We start from the raw sequence: 26,819 nt of genomic DNA on the forward strand, positions 1-26,819 counted from the left end.
AGGACAGCCTGGAGGGACACTGAACAGAGGGCACGGGTGGCAGAAACTAAAGTCCTAGGGCAAGGTGGTGGGACCGGGAAGGAGACCACTCACTGCAGGAGGCGCCCCGCCCTTCACACTGGGCTGGGGCGGCGGTGTCGGGAGGGGGCGGTCCACCAGGTGAGGGGGCTGGCGGGCCTGGAGGGCGGGGCTAGAGGGTTTGCCCAGCGGGCAAGTGTGGGCAGCGCAGAAAAGGAGCGCAGGAGACCCGCCTGCGGGTGCACAGAGACGGGCGTGATGGAGCGAGCGCGGGACCCGGGTCTTGGGGACTCGGCACTGCACCGCTACCTAGATGGCGAGTTCTGGCTCCTCAAGAACGAGCTGCGCGGGCTCCTGGGCGGCTGCCCGCTATTCCGGCCCAGGTATCGCGCCTGCCGGTGCCTCCTCAGCCCCCGCGCCCCAGGCCCTGTCCCCTCCGTACCCGCGCATCCCTGCAGGGACCACCTGGATAATCCGCGGCGAGGGGAGGCATGTGCAGAGCCCGAGATGGCCCCCCCTTCCACATGTGTGGGCGTCGCAGGACAGCGACCTCATCAGCCCGGGGAGGGTGTTCCCCTGCGCGCCCACCAGCCCGGGGAGTCGGGGTGATGGCGGCCCCGCGGTGCCCGGGGAGTCGGGGTGATGGCGGCCCCGCGGTACCTGGGGAGTCGGTGAGTGGCGGCCCGCGACTGAGGTGGTGCTCAGCTGAAAGTCGTGCTGGGAGGTCCAGCCTTGCTTCTGAATTTCAGTTTTCCGAGTCCCCGCCTTTGGTGTCCCACCCTGGTGGAGAGAAGGCGGAAAGGGGCCACCGGGTAACTGTTGGGAACAGGTGCAGGGAAGCCGGCAGGACAGAGTGCCGGCGGGAAGGACCGCACTGTCCCCGCACCGGGATGGATGTCCCAGCTGGCAGGGAAGGGTGTGTGTGTGTGTGTGAGTGTGTGTGTGTGTCACTGGGTCTCTTCCTCCTCTGCTCTGCTTGGCAGTTGATCCCTCCTAGACCTCCAGAAGAGCCCACTCCTGGAACATGCCTCTGAGCCTCAGCTTAAAAAACGCCAACGTTTTCTGAAGGATGAACTAGTTGGCGTGTCTAGTTAGCCCGCCTTTAGTGCATCTCTCTAGAATGAACGGGGCTGGGAGGGAAGGAGATGCCTTGAGTAAAAGTAGGGTGTCTCTGGAAAAGAAGCTGGGGTTTCTGCCCTGGGAGGTAACTAGTGTGTGTACTCAGGGAAGGAGAGATGTGGGAAATGGTGGTGTTTTCCCTGAGTGACTCACGCATAGTTCTTTTTCCCTCTCACGCATAGTTCTTTTTTAAAAAAATAAATATTTTAAAAATCCTGCTATATGCCATTTCCTCTTTTGTTGTTGTTGTTAATGCTCACACCAGGATGTTTTTTCCACTGTTTTTTTTTTTTTTTTTTTTATGGAGTGGAAGAGAGAGAGAGACGGGGGGGGGGGGGAGAGAGAGAGAGAGAGAGAGAGAGAGAGAGAGAGAGAGAGAGAGAGAGAGAGAGAGGAGAGAGAGATGTGAGAGACACACATCGATTGGTTGCCTCCGGCACAGCCCCAACCTGGACCTGGATCCAACCTGCAACCCAACTACTTGCCCTTCACCAGGAGTGGAGCCTGCGACCCTTTGGTCGATGCTCTAACCGCTGAGCCAGATCAGCCAGGGCTGCCATTTACTTTTTAAAATATGTTTTTATTGATATTTTAGAGAGAGAGGAAGGAAGAGGGGGAGAGAGGTAGAAACATCGGATATGAAAAACATCATAGGCAGGCTCCCGCACGCCCCCTACTGGGGATCCAGCTGGCAGCCCCGGCTTGTGCCCTGACTGGGAATGGAACCAGTGCGTGGGAAGACGGCTTAATCCACGGAGCCACTCCGGTGTGGCACACACACAGTTCTCTGTGTCATTGTTTTCAAGGTGTGGTCCAGGGTCTCCTGGCAGTACCCAAGACTGTTTCAGGATATTCACAAATTTAAAAAGTCTATTTAAAAATTACGATCAGATTACTATTATAAAATAGTATTTAAACAAATTATTTTTATAATAATACTAAGGTGTTATTGGCCTTCCCCTTCTCATGTTCTCACAAGTGTACAGAGGTGGTTTCCAGACACCACCTGCGTGCTATGTGTATTCCCACAGAGTAAATGCAGAAGCAGTTCCGAGGATTTGGTTGTCTCCTTTTTTCCCCTTATCCCTCCTATATCCTCTTCTACCTCCACCCCTACCCCTCTGTCTTCTGTTAAGACAGACATTTAAGGGACTTGTAAAAACTCAGAACAATACCACTCATCTTACTAAATTTTCTTTTTGTTTCGCAGAATATATTTATTTTCATAAAAAAGGCATTTAATGAGTTTACTGCTGTTATTTTTAAATGATTTAACTATATTTAAACATTTTTCAGTTATAATTTCTAATATGGTAAATGTCTGGATATTCGGGTGTCTCAATACTTTTTTTAAGAGTTTATTTTTTTAGGGCAGATTTAGGTTTACAACAAAATTGAGATGCAGCTATAGAGATTTTCCATATGCCCTTTGCCTCTACACATGTCACACGTGTATAGTTTTCCCCATTATCACCATCACTTAACAGAGTGATACATTAATTATTATCTTTTTTTTTTTTACCAAGGGTGAACCCTACTTTGACATGTCATAATCACTCAAAGTCCATAGTTTACATTAGGGCTCACTTTTTAAATTTTATTTTAATATTATTATTATTATTCTCACCTGAGGACATTTTCCTATTTTTTGTTCAGGTAGAGTGGGAGGGAGAGAGAGGAACAGAGAAACATTGATGTGAAAGGGACACATGGAGTGGCTGCCACCCATACGACCAACCAGGGTCGGGGACAAACTGCAACCGGGGTACGCGCCCTTAGCAGGAACCAAACCTGGGTCTCTCTGGACCACAGGCTAATGCTCTAACCGCTGAACCAAACTGGCCAGGGCAGGGCTCACTCTTGGTGGTGTACATTCTATGGGTTTGGACAAATGTATGATGCTGACTTGTATCCACATTATGGCATCTACAGAATATTTTCACTGCCCTAAAAATCCTCTGTGCTCTGCCTCTTCATCTCTCCAGTCCTCTTACGCTGGCAACAATTGATCTTTTTCAGTTGTTGCTAATCCTTATCCAAGAATATTTTTCCATTGATTTTTAGAGAGAGCAGAAAGGAGGGAGGGAGGGAGGAAGGGAGGGAGGGAGGGAGGGAGGGAGGGAGGGAGGGAGAGGGAGAGAGAAACATCTATGTAAGAGAGACACATCTATTGGTTGCCTCCTGAACAACCCTGACCTGGGATTGAAGCTGCAACCCAGGTACATGCCCTTGACTGGAATCGAACCCATGACCCTTCTGTCTGAGGGCTGACACTCTAACCTCTGAGCCACACTGGCCAGAGCTCTTTTTAATTTTTTTTTTTTAAATTTTTTTGTTCCACTGATCTTTATATTGTCTCCATAGTTTTCCCTTTTCCAGAATGTCATGTAGTTGGGATCATATATTATGCAGCTTCTTCAAATTCACTTCTTTCACTCAGTAACATGCTTTTAAGTCTCCTTCATGCGTCTTCCTGACTTGACAGCTCATTTCCTTTCAGTGCTGAATAATATTCCATTGTCAGGATGTACCAGTTTGTCAATCCATTCACCTACAGAAGGACATTTTGTTTTTTTCCAATGGAAAAATGTCCTTGGGTGAGGATGAAAAAAAAAAAAAAAAGTTTTGCCAATTATGAAAAAAGCTGCTCCAAACATCTGTGCAGTTTTGTGTGGAGACCTCCACAGTTTCTAAAAGAAGGCCTGCTAACGAAGGTGTGCGCAGTTCTGCCACATCCCTTCACACACGCATCTGTTCCGACACTCCTCAGTCTTTTTAGTTTATTCCTGGGCTGTTGTCTCTTTGCTTTTTCAGTTGAGATGGCTGCAGTTTAAAATCCGGAACAATTCTGTCCTGGCCGGTTTCTCAGTGGTTAGAGCATGGGCCCTTGGACCAGAGAGTCCTGGGTTCGGTTCCCTGGGGCACGTACCTCAGTTGCAGTTTGTCCCCGGCCCCGGTTGGGGTTGTGTGGGTGGCAACCAGTTGTTGTGTCTCTCTCACATCGATGTCTCTCTCTCTCTCTTCCTCCCTCTCTCCCTCCCGCTCTAGCTGAAGATAAATGCAAAAGTGTCCTCAGGTGAGGCTAAAAATAAATAATAAAAATAAATGAAATAAAATATGGAACAATTCTAATACTCAAACTACCGATTTGGGCCAAGTAGAAGGTACTTTCTTGTGAGCTGCACAACCTGCTTAGGGACAGAGGGAGGGGCAGCCGGCTTGGAGAGCCCAGCCCGCCAGCAGCCTTCTTCTTGTGTGACTGCCGTCAGTGAGTGCACCTGAGCTTACCTTGGCTCACCCACGGAATGACGACGTCTGTGTGCTGGTTGTTGTGACCTTTAAATGAGAAACTGTTGAGTAGGAATTCAGTAATGCTGGCCATGGCATGACACCAAAAAACCCCCTAAAAAAAACAAAAAACAAACAAACAAAAAAACAGATAAAAATCCCATCACCCTAACCAGCACTTTTCCATTCTTTCCAGTTCTTCTTTATTGACTTCATAGTTTCAGAGTGGTAATAAGAGCACACACAACATTTTGTATTGTTTTCCTCAAGTGCTTGGATGTGCTATCCATTTGAAAGTTTACATTGTATGCTCAGATTTGATCTTCTGTGTTAGAGGACAGTGTGGTTCATTTCTTGATGTTTTAAAATCATGCCAAAATAAAATGCTCCACAGGAGACCAGAAATAAAACCTCTCTAGTCACTGATTCTTGGAGGCAATGTCAGGCCTCCTGTGTCTGGTGCCCCCACCCCAGGCCTTTGAAGTTGAAGTAGGTGTTGTGTGTGGGGTGGGGGGTGAGGCAGCATAGTTCTGTGAGCACTGTGTGTCTAGTGGGAATTTGCACAGGATCAGGCACTTTCAGGACATAAGAGCCCAGGAAATGATTCTTCTTCAAAAGAAAAGAGCTGGTGCAATTTCCTGTGCACATAGCAGGTGCCCCCCCCCCCCCCCCAGCACAGGCCTCAGTCTCTACGCTGCTGCTCCCAGGTGTGGGCTCAGCAGGCTCCCCACTGAGAGAAGGCTTGTTCTCTCCCCCAGCGATGAGCTTCAGGCCCGCCTCACTGTCCACTGTGTCCTGGGTGCTGAGGGTCCTGCCTGTCTTGCTGGGCACTATGGAAGCAGGAGGATTCCAGGAGGCCTGAGGCTCCTCACTGGGGTTTGCAGGGAGCATTTAAATGCAACATCTGAAATGAGATAAGCTTTTCAAATGTTTTTGAGTTCGTTTCTTGGCAAACTGGAGCTCTCTCGTGAGGGCCTGGCTGGTGAGGGTGTATATGTGTGGCACACGTCCCGAAGGAAACAACCTGAAAGCCCCTTTAGGCATTTCTGGTCTCCCAAGGCTTCTCGGTGCCCTCCCTCCAGGCTCCCCTCCCACTTGGCCGCCGTGCCTGGCAGGCTCCCCTCTCCCTTTCTCTCTTCACTCCCGTTCTTTTTCCCCCAGAGTGAATCACATTTCTCTTCCTAACTTCATTTTAAAATAATTTTTTTTCCTTCATGATTTTAGAGAGAGAGAAAGGGAGAGAGAGAGAGAGATAGAAACATCGATGAGAGAGAACATCGATTGGCCACTTCCTTCATGCTCCCCACTGGGGATCAGGCTCACAACCTGGGCATGTGTCCTGACCGGGAATCCAACTGGCGACCTCTGGGTGCATGGGTCAACGCTCGACCTCTGAGCCACACTGGCCGGACTCTCTTCCTAACTTTTTCATAGATTTCATTTCATTTCCCCCCTCATTATTTATTTATTTTTTTATTTCTCACCCGGGGATATTTTTCTACTTATTATCAGATAGAGTTGGAGGGAGGGAGAGACAGAGAGAAACATCAATGTGATAGAGCCACATTGGTTGCCAACCACATGACCCCACCAGGGCCAGAGACTAACTGAAACTGAGGTACATGCCCTTGACCAGAATCGAACCTGCGACTCATTGGTCCACGGGCTGACCCTCTAACCACTGAGCCAAACTGGCCAGGGCAACCCCCCCCCCCCATTATTATTTATACGTGCAAGTATTCCATAAAGACATTCTCGTTGTAAAGAGTGAAATGATATGGAAAACTTCAAAATATCCTAAACTATCTTCTCCCCAAATGCTTTTTTAAAACTTGTGGTAAATATAATACAATGCAATAAAAATGTACCATTTCAACCATTGTGAAGTGCTCAGTTCAGGGGTATTAAATACGTTCACGTTGTGCAACCGTCAACACCATCCACCTCCAGAGCTTTTTCATCTTCTCAAACTGAAACTCTACTCATTAAGGATTCACTCCCATCCCTCCTACCCCCAGCCCCTGGCACTCGCCATTCTATTTTCTGTCTATATGAATTTGACCACTCTAGGTGTCTCATATCCATGGAATCATGTGGTATTTGTCCTGCGTGACTGGCTTATTTCACTCAGCACAATGTCCTCGAAGTTCGTTCATGCTGTAGCCTGTATCCGAGTTTCCTTGCTTTCTAAGGTTGAATAAGACTTTATTGTATGGATGGACCATATTTTGTTTATCCAGCCATCAGTTGAAGGATACTTGGTCCCCCGACCACTTTTTTATTAATTAATTTTTGTTACAGATGTTTCTCCTTTTCCCCCCAATGATTCCCCCCCTCCCTCCCTGCCCTGTCCCCAGCTTTGTTGTCCATGTCCATTGTTCATGTATACATGCATATAAGTTCTGTGGTTTATCTCTCCCCCACCACCCTTCTTCTGGGGATTGTCAGTCTGTACCCCACTTCCACGTCTCTGGGACTACCCCATTCCTCAGACTGTTACGTTCATTATATTCCACAAATAAGTGAGATCATATAATACTTGTCGTTCTCTGTTTGGCTTGTTTCACTTAGGATGATACTTTCCAGGTCCCTCCATGTAGTCTCAAAAGATAAGAGATCTTTCTTTCTTACAGCTGCGTAGTACTCCATTGTGTATATGTACCACTGCTTTTTTATCCATCGTCTACTGATGGACACTTGGGCTGTTTCTAGATCTTAGCTATTGTAAATAGTGCTGCTACAAACATGGGGGTACATATATTCTTTGTCATTGGTGTTTCAGGCTTTTTAGGGTATATTGCTAGAAGTGGGATCACTGGGTCAAATGGAAGTTCAATTTTTAATTTTTTGAGGTAACACCATATTGTTTTCCATAGTGGCTGCACCAGTCTGAATTCCCACCAGCAGTGTACTAGAGTCCCCTTTTCTCTACACCCTCGCCAACACTTGTTGTTTGATGATTTGTTGATGGCGGCCATTCTGACAGGCGTGAGGTGATACCTCATTGTTGTTTTAATTTGCATCTCTCTGATGATTAGTGATGATGAGCATTTCTTCATATGTCTCTTAGCCATTTGTATGTCCTATTTGGAGAGGTGTCTATTTAGTTCCTCTGCCCATTTTTTAATTGGGTTCTTTGTCTTCCTTTTGTGGAGTTGTATGAGCACTCTCTATATATTGGAAATTAACCCCTTATCTGATATATCATTGGCAATTATGCTCTCCCATACAGTAGGTAGCCTTTCCGTTTTGATGATTGTATCTTTTGCTGTGCAGAAGCTTTTGAGTTTGATGTAGTCCCATGTGTTCATTTTCTCCTTTGTTTCTATTGCCTTAGGTGATGCATCAGTGAAAATTCTGCTGCGTATTATGTCCGAAATTTTGTTGCCTACAGTTTCTTCTAGGATTTTTATGGATTCATGAGTCACATTTAAGTCTTTTATCCATTTTGAGTTTATTCTTGCGTAGGGTGTAAGTTGATGGTCTAGTTTCATTTTTCTGCATGTTGCTATCCAATGTTCCCAGCACCATTTATTAAAGAGGCTGTCCTTACTCCACTGTATGCTCTTGCCACCTTTGTCAAATATTAATTGAGTATATTGCCTTGGGTCCATTTCTGGGTTCTCTGTTCTGTTCCACTGGTCTATATGCCTGTTCTTGTGCCAGTACCAGGCTGTTTTGATTACAGTGGCTTTGTAGATAACCTGAAATCTGGTAATGTGATCCCTCCAACTTTGTTCTTCTTTTTCAAGATTGCTGTGGCTATTCGAGGTCTTTTTTGGTTCCATATGAGCTTTTGAAGTACTTGTTCTAATTCTGTGAAGTATGCCGTTGGTATTTTGATGGGGATTGCATTGAATCTATAGATTGCTTTGGGTAATATGGACATTTTAATGATGTTAATTCTTCCAATTTATGAACAGGGTATGTGCTTCAACTTTTTTATATCTTCCTCTATTTCTTTTTTCAATGACCTGTAGTTTTCTGCAAATAGGTCCTTTACTTCTTTGGTTAAGTTTATTCCTAGGTATCTTAAATTTTTTGCTGCAATGGTAAATGGGATTGTTTTCTTAGTTTCTCTTTCTGTGAGTTCATCATTGGTGTATAAGAATGCCATCGATTTCTTGATGTTAATTTTGTATCCTGCTACTTTGCCAAATTCATTTATTAAGTCTAGTAGATTTCTGATGGAGTCGTTGGGGTTTTCTACGTATAGTATCATGTCATCTGCAAATAATGACAATTTCACTTCCTCCTTTCCAATTTGGATCCCTTTTATTTTTTCTTCCTGTCTGATTGCTGTGGCTAAGACTTTCCAGTACTATGTTAAATAAGAGTGGCGAAAGTGGGCATCCTTGCCTTGTTCCTGTTCTTAAGGGAAATGCTTTTAGTTTTTGCCCATTGAGTATGATGTTGGCTGTAGGTCTTTCATATATGGCCTTTATTATGTCTAGATATGATCCCTCTATTCCCACATTGCTGAGCATTTTTGTGGGAGACATATTGCATGGCGTCAATTTTGTTATGATCTGCTCTGCCATCACCTGCCCCAAGGCAGGATATCTCTGCATTCTGCATTTCTTTATCTCTGTATTTTGCATTTCTCTAAGTAACCATTTACTCATCAGCCAGTCTTTACTGACCTTTTGTTCCTTTTGTAGTATTTCCTAGAATTGCTTCGGGCAAGCCTGGTGCTTGGCAACAGGTGCTTCTTGCCCTATATATTGTGTGAATTACCCCTGAATAAATGAGACTTGATCAGAGCCCTGTCTTGTCTCCATTTCTCGTGTCTCTTGTCCCTCCTCATCCTCACTCTCCCTCTAGAGTCCTCGTTGCTCGACCTGCGGGACGGGTCAAGTGGCGCCCAACGTGGGGCTCAAGCACGGGGGATCCAGTGAAGGACGCCGTTCGAGTGGCCGGCAGAAAGGAAAGCAAAGGAAAAGAAAGGAAAAGAAAAGAGGGAACGACGTGGGAACCTGCTGCGTCTGCACCCCTCGGGTAAGTGAACGGCGATTATGGGTCAAGCGTTGAGCCAAGATAAGATGTTCGTTGAAGGACTAGGAAAGGCTATAAAGGCACGAGGAGTAAAGGTGAAAATTAAGCATTTGTGTCAGTATTTTGATTATATTAAAGAAGTTTGTCCTTGGTTTGGTACAGAGGGAATTATAGATCAAAAACGATGGAAAATAGTTGGTGATGCTCTTAGAGATTACTATAAGACTTATGGACCAAAGAAGGTTCCGGTAACTGCTTTTTCTTATTGGTATTTAATAGATGAGATTCTGTCTCAGAGACATTCTGATCCTCTCGTTGTCAATGTAGTAGAATATGGTGAGGGTATGTTACAAAAAAAAAGGGGGGGGAATGAAAATGAAAGTAAAGAATATGAGGACTTCATGCCATTCGATAGTGATAATGAGGAAGAAGAAACCGAGCCTACTCAGAATGGGGTTGTGCATGAGGGGAGCCTCCCCAAAGACCCTCCCCACTTGCAACTTACACCAGAGCTAGATGATATAGAGGCTTTTCCAGTAACAGAGACAGTGGACGCGCAAGGACAGGCTTGGCGTCATCATAGTGGGTTTGATTTTAAATTAATAAAGGAGTTAAAAACCGCTGTAGCACAATACGGAGCCACAGCCCCGTATACTACGGCAATTTTAGAATCAGTAGCCGAGAATTGGCTTACGCCTGGGGATTGGCAAACGTTAGCCCGAGCGACACTTGCTGGAGGAGACTACCTCCTGTGGAAATGAGAATATGTAGAGAACTGCAGAGACATTGCTAAACGCAACGCGCAGGCTGATCTACCAGGCCAAGGGCTGGGAAAAAATAATATGGGTATAACAGAACCCATAGAGCCCTCCCCAAAGACTGATAGGGCAGGATTAGGCCATTTTCCATAGGGGCCATTGACACTCCTGTGACCCATGCAGAAAAGATCACATGGCTATCTGAGGAGCCAGTGTGGGTTGATCAATGGCCTCTAACAGCAGAAAAACTGATGGCTGCACAACAGCTGGTACAGGAGCAGCTTGATGCTGGCCACATTGTCCCTAGTAACTCCCCTTGGAATACGCCTATTTTTGTCATTAGGCTGCACAACAGCTGGTACAGGAGCAGCTTGATGCTGGCCACATTGTCCCTAGTAACTCCCCTTGGAATACGCCTATTTTTGTCATTAAAAAGAAATGTGGTAAATGGCGGCTATTGCAAGACTTAAGAGCTGTAAATAAGACTATGGCACTAATGGGAGCCTTACAGCCAGGACTTCCCTCACCTGTTGCCATACCTTTGGGTTATTTCAAAGTCATTGTTGATCTAAAGGATTGTTTTTTCACGATTCCTCTGCATCCAGGTGATCAGAGGCGATTTGCATTCAGCTTACCAGCTATAAATTTCAAAGCGCCTATGAAAAGATTCCAATGGCGTGTTCTGCCACAGGGAATGGCTAATAGCCCTACCTTATGCCAATCCTTTGTGGCCTCAGCCTTACAATTAGTTAGAGACAATTGGCCAAATATGTACATTATACATTACATGGATGATATCCTCATAGCCGGAGAAGAGGGGAGCGAGGTTTTGAAATGCTATGAGATGATTTGCGTTGCCTTACAAGACAAAGGCCTGGAAATGGCCCCTGACAAGGTCCAACTCGAAGACCCTTATACATATCTTGGTTTTCAAATGCGAGGGTCCCTAATTTCCTCTCAAAAATTAGAACTAAAATTAGACAAGCTTAAAACCCTAAATGATTTCCAAAAATTGCTAGGGGACATTAATTGGCTTATGCCCTATTTAAAAATCAGTGAAGGAGAACTTAAACCCCTGTATGATATATTGCAGGGAGATGCCAACCCTACATCTCCCTGTGAACTTACCTTGGAAGGAAAACAGGCTATACGCAAAGTTGAACAGGCTATCCATTCTCAAGCAACCACCTTTATGGATTACACTAAACCTTTAAAGTTTATTATTTGTAAGACTTCTCTCTCCCCTACCGCTGTTTTCTGGCAGACAGCGCCCTTAATGTGGATTCACTTGCCTGCCACACCTAAAAAGGTCATTGAGCCATATTATCAGTTTCCAATCTCATTACGATGAGTAGGGAACAAGCTAGGCAAATTGTTAAAAACTGCTTAAATATCATAGATTCATTTTTGCTTCCCTCCAAACTGGTGAAGTCATAAAACATGTGATCAGTCACATGCTAACCACATTTACAGTTCTGGGATGCCCACAGCAATTGAAAACCGATAACGGCCCAGGCTATACAAGTTCAGCCTTCTCCCAATTTTGCAAATGCCTCAATATTCAACACATAACAGGTATACCTTACAACCCTCAGGGCCAAGGGATTGTAGAGAGAGCACATCTGTCTTTAAAGATCACCATTAATAAAATAAAAAAGGGGGAATGGTACCCCACGAGGGGGTCACCCAGAAATATTCTCTCTCATGCCTTATTTATCCTCAATTTTTTAAATTTGGACACTGATGGGCAATCTGCTGCTAATCGCTTTTGGCATACAGAAACCCAAAAACAATTTGCCTCAGTGTTGTGGAAAGATCCGCTAACCAACTCTTGGCATGGCCCAGACCCAGTCCTCATCTGGGGCCGAGGTTCTGTATGCATTTACTCTAAGAAAATGAAATCTGTCAGGTGGCTACCAGAGCGTCTGGTTAAACAGATTGATCAAGTTAAAGGAATAACAGATAACCATATAGATAACTCCAGGGACGAAAATTCGCCCTGAGAGGCTTTTTCTGTTTTTTCTTTATTTCAGGAATGGACCGGAAGGCTGAAATCTTAATGCTAGGGATACTATTGTATCTTTGCCTGCTTGTGGAAGGAGGTTTGGGGCCTCCTCCACACCCTGACGAGCTCCTGAGGACCTTATTTGGCCCCCCATGTGACTGCCTTGCAGGAATGCTGCTGCTTAAAAGAACTTTTCAATAACCCCCTTTGGAGCGGGCTAAATGGGGTGTATCTTCTCCCTCTGTTGGGCCCCTTACTTGGCCTTTTACTGATTGTGTCACTAGGACCCTTCCTCTTCAATAAGGTGATGGCTTTCATCAAGCAGCAGATAGATGCCATTAAGATGCAATCTTTACAGGTCCACCACTATCATAGACTTGAAATGGCCGACAGAGAAGCTCACTCTAGCTGTGAGTCAATAAGCTCAAAAACCTCGTCACCTTGGTGCGGTGGGCTGGTTACCCAGAGACGGGCAACTGGAACTCACACGCGTCGCCAACCACCACCTAAGACAGGAACAAGGCCTTATGCTGCCTTGCTTTCCAATGACGGGTAAGGACAGGTTGGCACCGTGTGCAAGTTTCCTGACCTAAGACAGGCACAGTCCCCTCAAGGTATTATTTCGGCCTTAAAAAATTAAAGAAAAGGGGGACCTGTGGGAGACATTTTGCATGGCGTCAATTTTGTTATGATCTGCTCTGCCATCACCTGCCCCAAGGCAGGATATCTCTGTGTTCTGCATTTCTTTATCTCTGTATTTTGCATTTCTCTAAGTAACCATTTACTCATCAGCCAGTCTTTACTGACCTTTTGTTCCTTTTGTAGTATTTCCTAGAATTGCTTCGGGCAAGCCTGGTGCTTGGCAACAGGTGCTTCTTGCCCTATATATTGTGTGAATTACCCCTGAATAAACGAGACTTGATCAGAGCCCTGTCTTGTCTCCATTTCTCGTGTCTCTTGTCCCTCCTCATCCTCACTCCCCCTCTAGAGTCCTCGTTGCTCGACCTGCGGGACGGGTCACATTTTTATCAGAAATGGATGCTGGATTTTGTCAAAGGCTTTTTCGGCATCTATTGATATGATCATGTGGTTTTTATTCTTCATTTTATTTATGTGGTGTATCACGTTTATTGATTTGTGAATATTGTGCCAGCCTTGCATCCCTGGAATGCATCCCACTTGGTCATGGTGGATAATTTTTTTGGTGTATTGCTGGATCCGATTTGCTAGTATTTTGTTCAGGATTTTGGCATCTATATTCATCAGAGATATTGGCCTGTAGTTTTCTTTCTTTGTAGTGTCTTTTTCTGGTTATGGAATTAGAATTCTGCTGGCTCCATAAAACGAGTTTGGAAGTCTTCTTCTTGAGTTTTTTGAAATAGTTTGAGGAGAATGGGTGTTAGTTCTTCTTTGAATGTTTGGTAAAACTCCCCCGTGAAGCCATCCGGGCCTGGGCTTTTGTTTGCTGGGACAGTCTTGATTACATCTTCAATTTCTTCTGTTGTTATTGGTCTGTTCAAGTTTTCTATCTCTTCCTGGTCCAGTTTTGGAAGACTATGTGTGTCTAGAAATTTGTCCATTTCGCTTAGATTCTCGAATTTATTGCCATATAATTGTTCATAGTAGTTGTGAACGATCTTTTGTATTTCTGTGGTGTCAGTTGTTACTTCTCTTTCATTTCTGATTTTGTGTATTTGGGTTCTCTCTCTTTGTTTCTTGTTGAGTCTAGCTAAGGGTCCATCAATCTTGTTTATCTTTTCGAAAAACCAGCTCTTTGTTTCATTGATTCTTTGAATTGTTTTTTTGGTCTCTATGTTGTTTATTTCTGCTCTGATCTTTACTATTTCATTCCTTCTACTTGCTCTGGGGTTTTCTTTTTGTTAGCTCTTTAGTTCTTTAAGTTGTGAGGTTAGATAGTCTATTAGATATTTTTCTTGTTTTTTGAGGTAGGCCTGTAGTGCTATGAACTTCCCTCTCAGAACTGCTTTCGCTGCATCCCACAGATTTTGTGTTGTTGTGTCTTCATTTTCATTGGTTTCCTGGAAGTTTTTGATTTCTTCCTTGATCTCCTCGGTGACCCATTCATTGTTTTGTTTTTTTTTATCCTCACCCGAGGACATTTTTCCATTTTTTGCACAGACAGAGTGGGAGGGAGACAGAGGAAGACAGAGAGAGGGAAACATCGATGTGAAAGGGACACATCGAGTGGCTGCCACCCGCACGACCAACCAGGGCCGGGGTCAAACTGCAACCAAGGTACATGCCCTTAGTGGGAACTGAACCTGGGTCTCTCCGGACCGCAGGCGGACGCTCTAACCGCGGAGCCAAACCGGCCAGGGCTCATTCATTGTGTAATAACATGCTATTTAGCTTCCATGTGTTAAAATGTCTTTGTATGTTCTTGCAATTGATTTCTAGTTTCATGCCATTGTGATCTGAGAAGATTCTTGGTATGATTTCAGTCTTCTTGAACTTGTAGAGACTTAGTTTGTGCCCTAACATATGGTCTATCTTTGAGAATGTCCCATGTGCACTTGAGAAGAATGTGAATTCTGTAGTTTTGGGGTGTAATTCTCTGTAGATATCTATTAAATCCATTTGGTCTAGTGCTTCATTTAGAGTCTCTGTTTTCTTGCTAATTTTTTGTCTAGAGGATCTATCCAGTGATGTCAGCGGGGTGTTGAAGTCCCCTGCTATGATTGTATTGCTATCGATTTCTCCTTTGAAGTCCTCCAGAAGATTTTTAATATATTTTGGTGCTCCTATATTGGGTGCATATATGTTTATCAAGGTTATATCTTCTTGTTGGATAGATTCTTTCAATATTATGTAGTGGCCTTCTTTGTCTCTAGTTATGGCCTTCATTTTAAAATCTATTTTATCAGATATGAGTATTGTTACCCCAGCTTTTTTTTCCCTTTCCGTTTGCTTGGAAGATTTTTTTCCATCCTTTAACTTTCAATCTATGTGAGTCTTTTGTTGTTAGGTGGGTCTCTTGTAAACTACATATAGATGAGTCATGCTTTCTTATCCAATCAGCTACTCTATCTTTTTATGGGAGCAGTCAATCCATTTACATTTAAGGTGATTATTGATATGTACTTATTTATTGCCATTTTTGTTTAGTGTGGTTCTGTTTTTCTTCACATTTCTCCTGCTAATTACAGCAGTCCTTTTAACATTTCTTGCAGTGCTGGTTTGGTGCTAATGTATTCCCTTAGCCTTTTTTTTTGGCTGGGAAGCTCTTTATTTGACCTTCTATTTTGAATGATAGCCTTGCTGGGTAGAGTAGTCTTGGATTCAGATCCTTGTTTTTCATGACCTTGATTACTTCATGCCATTCCCTTCTGGCCTGTAGTGTTTCTTGTGAGAAGTCAGCTGAGAGCCTTATGGGGTTTCCTTTGTAGGTAACCTGTTGCTTCTCTCTTGCTGCTTTTAGGATTCTCTCTTTGTCTTTAATTTTTGGCAGGTTGATTACTGTGTGTCTTCGTGTGGGCCTGTTTGGGTTCTTCTTACTTGGGTCTCTCTGTGCTTCTTGAACTTGAATGCCTTCTTCCTTCACCAAATTAGGGAAGTTTTCTGTCACTATTTCTTTGAATATATTCTCTAACCCCATTTCCAGTTGTCCCACAGTTCTCTTAAGCTGCTTCTTGTGTTTTAATCGTTTTTTCCTTTTGGTTTTCTGATTGGTTGATTTTTTTCTACCCTATCTTTTAATTCACTGATCCGGTCCTCAGCTTCCTCTACTCTGCTTTTTAGACCTTCTAAGGTGTTTTTCATTTCTGATATGTCATTCTTCATTTCTTCTTGGTGGTTTTTAACTTTCAACTGGTTGATTTTCAACATTTCTATGTCTTTACTCATGGTGCTCATGTCCTTACACATGCTGTTGAGCTTCCTCAAGATCATGGCTCTGAATTCTAGTTCTGTTAACTTGCTTAACTGCACCTCATTTATCTCATCTTCGGTAGAGGTCTCTTGTTCTTTCATTTGGGTTTTGTTTCTGTTTTTCACCAATTTGGCTGTCACAGTGGACTTTGGAGCCTGCCAAATTTTCCCTGTGCGTGTTGGTATTCTGCTGTTTGTGGCTCCCTCTCCTGGGTTTGGGTGAGGCAGGGAGGACCCACTTTAAACACCACTGTCAAGTCTTAACTTTTCTGTTTAGAGTTGCTAGCCCAGGGAATGGTAGTTATCCTCTAGCTTTTTTGCCTGGAGGCTATTAGTAGCGGTCACCTGAAGAACCTTGGTTTCTGAGTTGACTGAAAAACTCCCTCAGGTGCTCAGTGTGAGAGGATTTCTGGAGGAGGAGCATGGTGCAGATGCTGGTTGTTAATGGGCCTCAATTAGCATTTCAATGACCACCAGGTGGGGTTGAATCTCCGAGGGAGGGGCTGACCACAGTCCTCTGTGACTGCACTCACCAAAAGCTCTGAGCTCCCTCCAAATCCCTAGTGTCCCCACACAGTTCCAGTCCAGTTTGCCTTCCCTCTGCTGGAGCCTTGCAAGGTGAGTGGCTGCTGGCAATTTAGCCTCTGTCTAGACTCTGCCTCGTGGAGCCGCCTGGGACTTTTAACCCGAGGGTGCTGCTCCCAGCTAAGGGCAGCCAAGGCTTGGCACCAGCCGAGGGCGTAACCCCCAGCCGAGGCCACAGGACCCAGCCTAGGTCGCAGGACCCAGCCAAGGTGGCAGCAGCTTCCAGGCAAGGCAGCTGGACCCAGCCGAGGGCCTAGCACCCAGCCGAGGTCGCAGGACCCAGCTGAGGCGGCCACTGGTCTCAGCCGAGGCCACAGGACCGAGCCGAGGGTGCAGCTTCCAGCGAGTCCCCTGGTCCCAGCCGAGTCCCCTGGTCCCCGCCCAGGCCGCTGCGGACTGTGGGCTTCCGGACCCCTCTCGCGTCCTCGCAAGCCTACCAGGATTGAGTCAGTGTCCCTGGTTATGTGGTCCTCCAAGCTGCCTTTCGGTTGCTCCTTCCTGACGATTTGTCTCTATTTTCGTTGTAAATCCAATTTGGTCCTGGGAGATGGTCTGTGTAGCTCCATTCACTGCGCCGCCAATCTCCCCCTCCCCCGACCACTTTTAATAATTCATTATGTTGAAGGGTTTTTTCTAGTTCTTTTGCTATTAGCTCATATACACATGTGAACATTATGTTTTATGTAAATGTGATCAAACTGTGTTTTGTTCTGCAGCTTCTTCTTTTACAATTTAATTCTTATTTTCCTTGATGTAAGGTCTGAACATAATACAAATCCCACTGTGAGGTTTGTAATGAAAGGCAGCCCCTCACCCTTGTCGTACCCCCTACATCCCTCACTCCCTTTCCTCATTTACAACCGTTTCTTTCACTGGACTCTTACATTATTTAGCTCCATACTCCTTAGTAACTTCCATGGCCACTTTTTTTGGTTTGCTTTCTTGATTTTATTTTAAAAGTACACAAAGTCACAAAATTAGAGCAAGTTTTAGGTTTTTAAACCAACTTTTGTTCTCATGAGGTTCAAAGTCTGCACCACCGATATTTAAGCCAGAAACTTTAAGTGTAAAAATAGTTTTTGAAATTGATACTAGCAATTCTCACATATTTGAACTGTCAAAATATGTTTTCTCAGTGATACAAGTGTATTTATTGTGAAAATTTACAGTTAGGGGTGAGAGTGAGTGACTTAGTGAATTGTGGTTCTCTTAAACACGTGTCATTAAATAAGTTAGTAGAAAACTCAGTTCTTTCTTGATTGGAGCTTTTAGTGTTCACGACCCAAACCAAACCCAACTGATACTCAGCACACTCTTTCTTTCTTTCTTTCTTTCTTCCTTTCTTCCTTCCTTCCTTCCTTCCTTCCTTCCTTCCTTCCTTCCTTCCTTCCTTCCTTCCTTCCTCCCACTCCTCCACCCCCCTTCCTTCTGAGGTTCTTCAATCTGTTCCCTGCTTCCATGTCTCTGGATCTATTTTCTCAGCACACTCTTAAAAGACAAAATAGGGCCCTAGCAGGTTTGGCTCAACGGTTAGAGCATTGGCCAGTGGACCAAAGAGTTGCGGGTTCGATTCTGATTCAGGGCACGTGACTTGGTTGTAGTTCATCCCAGTCCTGGTCGAGTCGTGCAGGAGGCAACTACTTGATGTGTCTCTTGAGCCAATATTTCTCTCTCTCTCTCTTTCTCTCTCTCTCCCCCGCCCCCCTTTCCCACTGTACCTGAAGATAAATGGAAAAGTGTCCTCAGGTGAGGATTAAAAAAAAAAAAAAAGACAGCCCTGGCCAGTTTGGCTCAGCGGTTAGAACATCGGCCTGCGGTCCAGAGAGACCTGGTTTCGGTTCCCGCTAAGGGCGCATAACTCGGTTGTAGTTTGTTCCCGGCCCTGGTTGGTTGTGAGAGTGGAAGCCACTTGATGTGTCCCTTTCACATTGATGTTTGTCTCCCACTCTGTCTGAACCAAAAATAGAAAAATGTCCTTGGGTGAGGATAAAAAAAAACAAAGACAAAAAATAGGATTTTTAAAAAACGTGATTTTAATTAATAGTGAGAAACCACAAATCCTTGAATGCTTCTTCCGTTGAGAAGTGTGGTTTATGTCCCCTCCCTTGAATCTGGGTGATTCTGTGTCTGCTTTGGCCAGTGAAATATGGCTGAAGGGACAGAGTGCCAGGCCTGGAGAGAATGGTACCTTCCACTTCTGTCTCTTGAGGCTCTGAGCTCCCATGTGAACAGTCGTCTAGCCTGTGGCAGCCATACTGTGAGGAAGCCCAAGCTGGTCCATGTGGAGAAGCCACATAGAGAGGTAGAGAGTTGTTATCCATTCCCAACCCTTCAGTGTCCAGCTGTTCCAGTCATCCGAGCTGAGATCCCAGACACTGAAGTAGAGACCAAGCCGTCACTATGTGTTCCCGCGTGTGCAAATTCATGACAGACAGGAGGAGTCCGATGAAATAATAACACATTGCTGTTCTAAGCACTAAGTTTTGGGGACGCTGTTACACAGCTATAGATAACCAGAACAGTCTTAATCTCATAATTTGCTGAGAAAGGGTACCAGAGAATTAACTGTCTGAGAGTTTGGAGATTCTCATGTCTGATATTGTTTACTGTCCAATTAACTAAAAGCTTGTCTGCATGTAGAATTCTAGGCTGGAAGTAAAATTTCCCCCCGAATTTTAAAGGTATTTGTCATTGCTCTCTAGTAGCCAGCAATGTTATTAATGCATCTGAGCTCTTCTGCACTTCACACTTAATAAATGACGTGTTCTCTTCCTCCCTCCTGGAAGCTTCTGGGACTTTCTCCTTAGCACTGGTGTTGTGGCATTTCATGGTGGTGTGGGTCTCTTTCAGTGTGTTGGCCACGTAGTGGGCTCTTTTATTTTGGAAATGTGTGTTCTTCTCTTATTTGTACTGTTCTCTTACTGGACATTTTCTGTTCTGATGTTGGACCTTCTGGCTTATCCTCTAGTTTTCTCATCCTTTCTTTCTTATTTTCCATCTTTTTGTTGTTATTATCTACTTCCTGAGATATTTCCTCAACTTTATTTTCTAATTATTCTTGCATTAAAAAAAATCTATTATTATATTTTTGATTTTCAAAAGCTCTTTACTTGTTCCTTTTTTATAGCACCTTTTCTTGTTTCTGGTTGCAGAAGCTCCCATTTTGGAGGAATAGCTGATGGTAATTTTTGAGATGTTCCTTTCTGTTTTCTCCTTTGTCACTGTTTCCTTTGTGTTTCTTTCATCTGTTTGTCCTTCAGCCTCTGTCTTTTGTGTTTGAGGCTTTTCATTAAATGTCTGGTCAGCTGTGGGTATTTGTTCACAATAGGAGCAAAGTGAACGACATGAGGAAATGCTGATTGTAAATGAGCAGGGTCGTCGGCCACAGGCTTTCCTGATCATAGAGGGACTTTTCAGCGGCAGCTCAGCACAGGGTTTGGTTTTGGGCAGGGTTCATTTCTCCAGAGATGAACCTTTCAGCTTCCTGAGGGACGGCTGGGTGGAGAATGAGAGACAGGCCATAGTCCCGGCTGCCTGAAGGGACTGTGAGCAGGCTCCTCCGTAGATGACTTTAGGTGGAAAAGAAAACAAGGCTCACTTCCCAAGACATTTGACTCCATTTGCTGGGAAACGCTTGTCAACTCTGATTTTGTTAGATTGTCACTTTAGGCCACGTGTGGGAAGTTGCCTCAGCTGTCCACAGTGTGGAAGCCACTCCTCATGGTGGGTGGTCCCCTACATCTTGATAAATGGGGATCTTGGTGACGGGTCCCCCAATGGCCCCAGGCTTTCAGTGTGGAGCCTTCCTGCTGGCCTCTCGTGCCCCATCCTTGCAGTGACCCCCATTCTTTGTACAATCTTCTCCTGGCTGCCAGGGAGAGTATCGATGCAACTTCTTCTTGTCCCTTCAGGGACCTCAGGCCTTGTATCCAGGTTGTGACTGGCCGCTGAGGGCCTCTCCATGTCCATCTTCCCCGTTCCCACTCACGTGGCGGCAGCGGTATCTGCTGTGTACCTTTACCTGGTCAGGTAGCCTGCGAGTTTGCGTTTTGGTCTTGGGAGACTGTGTCTGTTCCTATCATCTGTTCATTTGGCCCTGTTTCCCCCTTGATTGATTCCTCTCCAGTCCCTTCCAGCATGCTCCTCCTTACCTCCCTGCCCTGCTTCCTCCCTCCTGGGGCTTCCTCCCTCTGTCCACAGACACCCCACTCTCAGTCATCCTGCAGAGAGATTGGATTCCTGCTCTTCTGCCTGCTCCCGCCCCTGCAGCTAGCTCCTCCTGACACAACCAGTAAAGCTAATGGTTAAACCAAAATCTCTCTGCTCCGGAAAACAACCCTGGCCCTTGGGGTCTAATGACAGGGTGTGCAGGTTATCTTGTCACACCCTCTGGGGCCCTTCTTGTCTTCCTCTTTCTTCCCTGCTAGAGTCTGAGCTCCTGGAGGGTTGGAAGGAATCCCTAGTGTTCAGCTTGGTGCAGGTGCTTCATGATGCCAGGGAAGGAAGGAGAAGGCAAGGGTGGAGAGGGGACACCGCTACCTGATGTCCCTCTGCGGGAGCCCAGGATGCAGAGACTGCCTCGCTGTCAGGTGGTGTCTGGTGGAGGGCCTTCCCTTCCTCTTCCTCCCTTTTTCCTGACTCCACACCTGTCCTCCTGCTACCTCTGTAGACTTGCCAGTCAGCAAGGGTGCATCTGTGCGAGTGAGTGTACTTCTCCGCTAGGCTCAAACCGCGGTGCTTAGAACGCCCTCCCTTAGCGTTTCCCATCAGCCTTGTTGTCTCAGGGCCTGTCGTCTTTGACACTAACCACAAGATGATTCCACGGTTTCTGTTACCATCCACGGTCAGTTCACGGAGGCCGTGGTGGGGCCCCTGGGGTGGCGCCCAGGCTTTGCGGCGAGTGGCAGGCTGGGATCCAGCCTGGTGTTTACCAGGAGCTGGTGTTCCCACTGCTGCCTCTGGTGGGCTGTTCTTCCTAAAGCAGCTACTGCTCCTTCATGTGAGCGTTGAAGGTGGGTTGCTCCTCACTCTTGCATGGAGATGTACCCTCGTGGTTCCTGCTTTTGGTGAGAAGGGATTGATCGAGCACCTTGACTCTGTGCCGATCGGGAGGTGTCTCCTGAAGCAAAATTAGAGAGACTAAAAAGGACAAAGGGGCAGGTTCCTGACAGATCCATGCTGAGAAACCAGGGCTGGTGTTTAGGTTCATATTTCACACCAGAGCTTGGAGTCCCATGGCGGTCAAGGACTAGGCACCAAGGATGTCCCTTGTCACCAGGGCATTCACACTGGGTATCTGAAGATGTGTTTTCCATTAGACCAAATGGATTTTTCTTTTAGATTTCGAGAAAAGCACACACAACCAATTTGTAGAAGTGGCTTTTAGTTTGTTATTTTGTAAAGATTTTTTTTTAAATACACAAAGTTATTTGTTGTTTTGCTTATTGTCTCTTTTTAAAATGTTTTAACTTTGGAATAATTTTTAAAAAGGTGCAAGGATCATACAGAGAGTTCCGTGCACCTCTGGCATGTTGATCATATAGAGAGTTTCGTGGACCTCTCTGCCACGTGGATCAGAGAGTTCCGTGCACCTCTCTGCCACATGGATCAGAGAGTTCCGTGCACCTCTCTGCCACGTGGATCAGAGTTTCGTGCACCTCTCTGCCACGTGGATCAAACAGAGAGTTCCATGTACCTCTCTGCCACGTGGATCAAACAGAGTTTTGTGCACCTCTCTGCCACTTTGATCATACAGAGAGTTCCGTGCACCTCTCGGCCACGTTTCCCATGGTGAGCATCTTACCACAGTGCACTTGGTGGGACTGAGACCCAGCTCTGGCATGTACTCCCCACGGAATTCCTCAGTTCTTCTACTGGTGTTCTGCTTTGTCCCAGGATCCCATCCAGGTGCACGTTGGGTTTCATAGTCCTGTCTCCTTACGTCCACTGGTCTGTGACAATTCCTTAGTCTTTCCATGGATTTCATGACCTGGACACTTTTGAAAAGTACTGGTCAGGACTTTTGCTTAATGTCCATCAATTTGGGTTTGTTTGATGTTTTTCTCTTGTGTTTTTTGGGGAAGAGTATTACAGAGGGGAAGTGTCCTCGTTATATCATATCAGGGTGGCATGTCCCTGGCGATGGTACCTGGGTCTCGCAGGCAGGGCAATGTTGACCAGATTTCTCCCAAGTACCTGTTCCCTTCGGAGTGGCTGCCACACAAGGGTGGTGGTGAGGGCTTGGGTAAGCTCCACCTCTTGGAGGGGAGAGTGGACACTCCAGTTGTTTATTATGGGAGGGTTGTTTCTTTTTCCTCATGTATTTATGTAAGCTGTTTACATCAGTATGGAAGCATGTGTGTTTATTTTATGCTCTGGCCTACAATCCGGTAGGACCTTAGTTATTTTGTTGTTGAAATGGTTCTACCTTTGGCCACCGAGAGCGTCTTCAGTTGTCTCCTGTGTCCCTTGACATGCCCGGTCCTTTTTTGAGTGCTTCCTTGCTTTCCAGCACCAGACAAGGCTCCAGGCTCATCTTGTATTTTCCCTGGCCCTGCTCTGGATAACCAGCCATTTCTCCAAAAAGCCCTGTTCTTTTCATTTGAGAGTGGTTTTAAGAAACCAAGATATGCCCTGGCTGGTTTGGCTCAGCAGTTAGAGCTTCAGCCCACAGACCAAAGAGTCAGTGGTTTGATTCTGGTTAAGGGTATGTACAAGGGCATGTACCTTGGTTGCAGTTTGGTTCTGGCCCTGGTCAGGGTCGTATGGGAGGCAACCAATCGATGTGTTGTGTCTCTCTTGCATTGACGTTCCTCTCTTTCTCTTTCTCCCTCCCTCCCACTCCATCTGAAGATAAATGGAAAAGTATCCTTGGGTGAGGATTTAAAAAAAAAAAAGTGAAACCAATATATGTGCCTTAAGTGTTCATTTTTACATAAGAAAACAATGACCCAACCATCATTCCCTTTCTCATCATCTGTGGTCTTCCACTATTTTATATTTAAAAATTGTAAACATGGCCAAGTTGAAAGGCTGACATTGAGCACCCATATCTCTAGCACCCAGATCCCACTGTGAACACATTACTGTATTACATGCTGGTTCATTTGTCCAGCCCTCTGCCCGCCACATTCCACTGGGGTGCATCTCAAAGGTGCAGATGTAGACAGGTACACTCCCCTTTGGTGGTTGGTCACAGAGAGGACGTGATCACTGGTTGACCCTCCAGCTGGAGCCGGGCAATCGGAGGCTCCTCTGTTCCCAGAGCTGGGGCCGTTTCAAGGATGCAGCCTTGAGAGAACAATGTGGTGTTGAGATAAACTGGGCTGTACAGGTGGCCGAACCCCATTAAGGCCTCTATTTAACTTTTAAAACTTGGCAGGTGGTGCAGAGTTATGTACTGGTCATGTGTGCCCAAGACATGCCTGTAATAACTTCCCTTGCTTGTTAAGCCTGCCACCACCCCCCACCCGGAGTGCTCAGCCTTTCTTCTGCCCCTTCCTGTCCTCTGTGTGTAAGAGGGCTGGTTTGGAAAACTGCCTCCTCCTACGTAATTCTGTATGTGTGTAACTAACAAGACTTCAGTATGTGTTCAAGTCTTTTTTTTCCCCTTTTCTGTAAAATACAATGAAATGCAAAAATCGTAAGTGGGTACTCTCAGACTTTTGACAAATACACCTATTTTACCCAACCCCCTGTCAAAATCTAGAACATCCTCCAGAAAGTTCCTTCATGTCATTGCCACTCAGTCTCTGTCTTATCCTCCCAGAGGTAACCACTGTTCTGTTTTTGCTTTTTTACCTACTACATTTTATTTTTGTCTATTTTAGAATTTGATATCAACGGAATCTCACAATATGTTCATTTAGAATATTTTTGTTGGTAAATTAGTTCAACTTAATCCTACACACAAATGAAAGTGAATGAGCCCTGGCCAGTTTGGCTCAGCAGTTAGAGCGTCGGCCTGCAGTCCAGAGAGACCGGGGTTCAGTTCCTGCTAAGGGCGCGTATTTTGGTTGTGGTTTGTCCCCGGCTCTGGTTGGGTCGTGTGGGTGGCAGCCACTGGATGTGTTCCTTTCGCATCGGTGTTTTTCTCTCTCTCTCTTCCTCTCTCTCTCCCTCCCACTCTATCTGAAGAAAAAATGGAAAAATGTCCTTGGGTGAGGATAAAAAAAAGAAAGTAGCGTAGATACTGAAGAGGAATCTGATTGGCCATGTTGAGTGAAAAAAACAGACACAGAAGATACATAGTGTCTAATCCCAGTTTTTAATATTTAGAAGCAGTTAAAAATAATGTTTGCGGTAACCATAGCCAGAATAGCTAGCACTGGGCAGGGGAGAGGGAAAGTGACGGGGGGGGGGGAGGGGGTAATTCTGGGCGCTGGTGATGTGATGTCTTTTCCTTGATGTGGGTAGAAATGATCAGATGTGTTTTCTTTGTGATAATTCATTGACTGCTCATGCTTTGTTCTTGGTGTATTATAGATCATAAAGTATTTTAAAAATAAGATACCAGTTTACATTCAACAGTTGTGTATGCGACAATACCATGTCTACTAGGTATCTATTGATTTGTGACACATCATCTTAAAACTCAGCAATCTATGGCAGTAATACATATATATTATCTCACAGTTTCTGGGGGTTAGAAATTTAAGAACATCTTAGCTGGGTGGCTCTGGATTTCTCATAGGTTGCATTTGGGATTTTGGTTGGGTGAAGTCATATATATTTTATATGTGAAATAAAATATATATTTCACACATATATTTTATATGTGAAGGCTTGATCAGGGCTGGAAGAGCCATTTTTAAGATAGTACACACATGTAACTGCTGGTGGGACCCTCAGTTCTCCCCCAGGTGGACCCCTCCACAAGCCTGCTGGGGTGTTCTCACATCACGGCAGCTGGCTTCCTCCAGAGCCAGTGATCAGACAGCTCAGTATAATGTTTTCTAAATTAATACATGTCATTTATGTGTTTTGGTTGTACATTCCTTTTTATTGCGAGGTAATAATCCATTCTATGACTAGACCATCGTTTATCTGTTTTCTTAGTGATACATGCCTGACCTGTTTCCAGTTTGAGGAGATTATGAAGAAAGCTGATCTGAATAATCTTCTAAAGAATTTTTGCGAGCATGCCTTTCGTTTCACTTTGGTGAATACCTAGGGGTGTAATTGTTAGGTCAGGATAGGTATGTGTTTCATTTTATGAGAAACTGATAAACTTTTTCCAAAGCAATTGTACCATATTATGTTTTTACAACAAAGTATGAGAGTTTCTGTTGCTCCAAATCCTGCTGACATTTGATTTTGTTATTAAAATTTTTTCTAGCCACTTATCTGGGTGTGTAGTGGTAACTTCCTGTGGTTTAAGGACATTGAGCACTTTCTCATATGCTTATTGGCCATTTGTACATCTTCTGTAAAGTATCCATTTGAATCTTTGGGAGGGTGTGTGTGTGGGGGGGTAGCTGACATGTATACTTTTGTGTAACCACTACCACAATCAGGATATAGAACTGGTCCCTCACCACAAAGAATCTTCTTGTTTCCCCTTTAGAGTTAGAGGCTAACACTAACCCTGACAGCCACTGATCTGTTCTTTATGACTATAATTTTGTCACTTTGAAAATGTAACATTGGAATCATATAGTGTGTAACCTTTTGAGGTTGGCGCTTTACACTCAACATAGTGCCTTTGAAATCCATCCAGGTTGAGGTGTGTACCAGTAGTTTACTCCTTTTCATTGCTGAGTAGTATTCAATTGTATGCATGTGCCAGTTTGTTGAGGGACACTTGGATGTTTCTAGTTTTTGGCAATTGCAAATAAAATTGCAGTAAACATTCATGTATAAGTGTTTGTGTAAACAAAGTATCTATTTCTCTTGGGTAAATACCCAGGAATGGGATTGCTAGGGCAATGGTAAGTGTGTATTTAACTTTAGAAGACACAGTCAGACTTCCTCAGAGAAGCTGCCCCACTTTTATTCCCAGCGCCAGGCAGCGAGAGATCCCATGGCTCTGCATCCTCCTTAACACTTGGTGTGTTGTCAGTATTTTTGATTTTAGCCATTCTAACAGGTGTTTATGATTTTTAAAAATTTTATTTTTTACTTAGTACCTTGTTGGTTCTGATTCTTGAGACAGGACAAGGGTC

General features: G+C 44.9%; 1 protein-coding gene across 1 annotated transcript in view; it reads left to right on the forward strand.

Moving 5' to 3' along the window:
- Positions 1 to 276: 276 nt before the first annotated feature.
- Positions 277 to 26,819, forward strand: part of ACOXL (acyl-CoA oxidase like) — a 310,943-nt gene continuing 284,400 nt past the window's right edge. The window contains 1 exon segment of the mRNA XM_036262440.1: positions 277 to 456. Coding sequence (XP_036118333.1) covers positions 277 to 456 — 180 coding nt within the window.

Source organism: Molossus molossus, unplaced genomic scaffold (assembly GCF_014108415.1).
Source record: "Molossus molossus isolate mMolMol1 unplaced genomic scaffold, mMolMol1.p scaffold_m16_p_15, whole genome shotgun sequence".
In the NCBI taxonomy this organism is placed as follows: domain Eukaryota; kingdom Metazoa; phylum Chordata; class Mammalia; order Chiroptera; family Molossidae; genus Molossus; species Molossus molossus.